Source organism: Apaloderma vittatum, unplaced genomic scaffold, assembly GCF_000703405.1.
Source record: "Apaloderma vittatum isolate BGI_N311 unplaced genomic scaffold, ASM70340v1 scaffold14278, whole genome shotgun sequence".
NCBI lineage: Eukaryota > Metazoa > Chordata > Aves > Trogoniformes > Trogonidae > Apaloderma > Apaloderma vittatum.
Genome location: NW_009732542.1, coordinates 1 through 3,519, shown reverse-complemented (window position 1 = coordinate 3,519; position 3,519 = coordinate 1). Strand labels below are relative to the sequence as shown.

Sequence of the window (3,519 nt, the reverse complement as noted above, 5' to 3'; positions counted from 1 at the left end):
CGGAAAGACACCTCTCTCCTTTTGGAAGAGGGCCTCAAATTACAAAGTACTGTCATTTTATCATCTACCTGGGGTAAGGAAATAGAGATCATTACATTATTAAGCTACTTGCTACTGGATCTAAATTTACGTGTCTTGGAGATAGTTAAGGAAGTAGTTGATTACACTGTTGTTTGAAGAACCATCCAAAATGTCTGTAGATGACAGTGGTCTGAAATACTGTTTTCATAGTTTTTCTTTATTTAAAAATTAGAGTAAGATGTGGATAAACACAAAGTTCACAATACAGGAAGGAAGGAAAAGAGAGTGCTCTAGAGCTAGACAAATGTAAGATACTCTTATGCAGACTGTTTATAAGATAAAGCAGTGAAAGCTTTTCTGATGTTGGCAACAAATGCAGAAAAGTTGTTGGTTTCTCTCACTTTGAGCTGGAACTCCGCTATGCAGTCCAGGGGAGGCGTACAGGAAGTCACTGAAATGACACACATTTCCAAAAGATTAGACTTTCATAATGAAGTTCAATAGTGTTTTTCCAGGCTTATAAAATACACATGTAGTTTATCTTTGTGTCTTTTAGCTTCCTCCAGTATTATTTTTGAGTGACCTATTCAACAGTTTTCCTTCAGCAAAGACAAAGCCTCAAAGAACACAGTTTTGTTATTTCCAGACCTCAAGATCAGTGCTGCGCTCCTGCTTGAATTGCTACATCACCTCCCAGTAATCCAGAGCCTGCTCAAAAATGGAACGTGTTCTTAAACAGTTCTGTTTCTCTATGGGCAGGACGACTGAAAATAGATGTAAACTTTTAGCTCGAGCACAGTTCGGATGTGAATTAGTAAAAACAGAAATCTCTCCAGCCCATACCCTGAGGCGTAGCAGAGCAACGGGAGCATCCTTCTAGCAGCTACTGAGCACAGGACCCCATTTGCTCCTGAATTAAGATCATTTCACAAAACCAGGTCTACGACCTGCAAGGCTGTACCCTTACAGAAGGGGAATGCTGGATTTCAAGTTCTAATCTTTCTCTGTCACACAGCTGAAAGGGTTCCCCACAGCAGTGGGGAAGGCAGTTTTTTCTGCCACCCAGGCTTCTCAGGGTGAACTCTGCCTGTCAGCGTAAGCTCTCACTCTAGCATAAAGGGAAGAAGCAACAAACTGAAGCATCCATCTACCTGTCTGTGTGTCTCTTCTCTCTACTGCTTTGCTTGCTACAAAGTAAACAGCAGCCCCACACATGGAGGGGAACAAAGATAAGCACTTGTAGTATATAATGTATAGTTTCACATACATTAAAAAAGGAACTTGATCTAAAAATATTACCAGTTGCAAGATTTTTTCCATTCAGAAATGGGAAGATACAGGTTACAACTAAAAGTACACTTTATTCCTCTCCCCTGTTTCAAATAGGGCCATCGGCGTCCTCTTGTTTAAGGATTTAAAATTCACATACCTTCATAGTCTCCTTGTTCATTTATGGAAAGGGTAAACACATATGGCTTGTCAGGATCTTTGTGGTCAATGTGTCTGAATATAAACTGTAATTGCTCATCTAAAGCAAACAAAAAAAGAATGAATAATACCATTAGCCTCTGCAGGAGAGTCATAATGACAAAAAAAAGTATCAAAACATGAAGCTACAGTTTCAGTTACTGTTCTTGGAATGCTTACAAATTAAGCAACCCTGGTCTCTTTCACAGATAAATGTATTTTTAACATACCATATTTTGTCATTTGAGAGACAGTGGCAATACCTGGGCTAAGACAATTATTCAGTTGCGTAAGCCAACATATTCTCCACTGCGTAATCCAGCCTTAACCACACTGTACCTCTGAACACAGAAACTATGGAAACCACAGAAGCTTACTGTGAATTCTGCGTATCTCCAATCCAAGCCGCTCTTCAAACAATTCTTTCGACTTGCATAGTCGTTCCACTCTCTCCTTAGCAGCTTTGTTTTTAGAAGATATTACTGGAAATTTACAAGCCAACATAAATATAAAAGTAAAGTTAAAACAAGCACATAAATATATACAGTAGAAGAGCCCGTCAAGAGTAAGTGTTGAATAAAAACCCTTCTCTAAGAAAATTTACGTATCTGTTGCTTGCTTACTTTCCTTTTTCTTCATCAACTCTTCTTTAAGCTCTTGGATGCTGTCAGTCAAATCCTTCTTTTGCTCTTTTTCTCGATTTAGGTTAGATTGTATTTCTGTCAAATGCTCTTGATTTTCTGATATGCGTTGGTTCTGCTGGAGAATCTCTGACAGGAGGCAAGAAAACACGAGGTATACAGGTGATTAATTAGGTCCTTGCTATTTAGTACTTGTCTATATGGGTTGGGATGACTGAGCATTCATTTCACTAGGTTTTATTCAGATATCTCAGCTGAAGAAAGAAGTCAGCATAACTATCCTAAGAGCATCAAGTAAAAGCTTAAAGCTCTTCAAGAGAAGCTACTAAGGGAGCTCCTCTGATACTCCAGTCAAATGTAATCTGTTTCTGGTGCCAGCACTTTGCACATCTTCAAAGCCTCAGGATAGTGAATCCTGTCCACAGACAAACAGTTTGACAGAAAGCAAGGAATAGAAACGCTGATTAAAGCTGCAGTTATTTTTACATGATATTCTGAAGTTGAACTACAAAATTCCCACAAGTTAATCCCAGACTGATAGGCTGACTGTATTCTATTACTAATACAGAAGAGGCGTAAGTAACTTGATAATATTTAACTTTACCAAACAATTTAATTACCTTTCCCATTGCAGTCAGCAAGTTCTGGTACTCTTTTAAGTACTTTAGCACCAAAAGCACTATACAAAAAAATATTTTATCAGCCCTTTATCTTTTTGCATCATCAACGAAGCTTTCCAACCAGTTGCTTTTGACTTCCAGTTTGCATCCTATAGCCAATCAAATAGGTTTGGTTTTATTTCCGTCTTCATTCTGATATTATTTACCTTTTAAAATTAAAAGTTAACTATAGTATTCAGGTGTGTTATCATTAACTTTAGAAAAGTTAGACAGAGTAAATAAAAAACCCCATACTGTACCATTGCTATACTCCTGAATTTTATCAACCATCAAGTCCCCTTCTTTCAGCTTCTTGGACCATTTCTCTATAATGGAAAGTTATTTCAGTTATTTTAAGAAGTTTAATGACAACTTGGAAAAAGTAGTAAGAGTGTAAAGAACATACAATAGGAACATTTTACCTGAGAGCACTTTTATCGACTCCTTGCATGAATCTCTCAGTGCCAGGGTCTGACTGATCTGTTCAGTACCATAAATGCCTTTTAGTTTGGTCCAAAATTCTTTGATTTCTCTTTCAAAGAGGGCTATTTCATCTTCTGTCTTTGTATGAGCCATGGCGCTGCAGCAAACACCTGAGTGAACAGGCACAATCCCGAGATACGCGAGACAATCGCAGCAGGTACCACTCCCAGCTGCAGGATAAGCCCCCGCGCCCTTTTTCTCCCCTCGGATCCTCCCGGGCAGCCCCGTTCCTCCGGCTCCTTCCCCAG

The 3,519-nt window shown here is 38.9% G+C and overlaps 1 protein-coding gene across 1 annotated transcript; it reads right to left on the bottom strand.

Moving 5' to 3' along the window:
• Positions 1 to 217: 217 nt before the first annotated feature.
• Positions 218 to 3,364, bottom strand: SPC25 (SPC25, NDC80 kinetochore complex component). The gene is made up of 6 exons (XM_009875569.1): positions 3,211 to 3,364; positions 3,049 to 3,114; positions 2,112 to 2,258; positions 1,866 to 1,970; positions 1,451 to 1,549; positions 218 to 472 (listed from the first exon to the last, which is right to left on the bottom strand). The coding sequence occupies exons 1-6, from the start codon at positions 3,362 to 3,364 to the stop codon at positions 339 to 341; spliced, it is 705 nt and encodes a 234-aa protein (XP_009873871.1). The 3' UTR covers positions 218 to 338.
• Between the last annotated feature and the right edge of the window lie 155 nt (positions 3,365 to 3,519).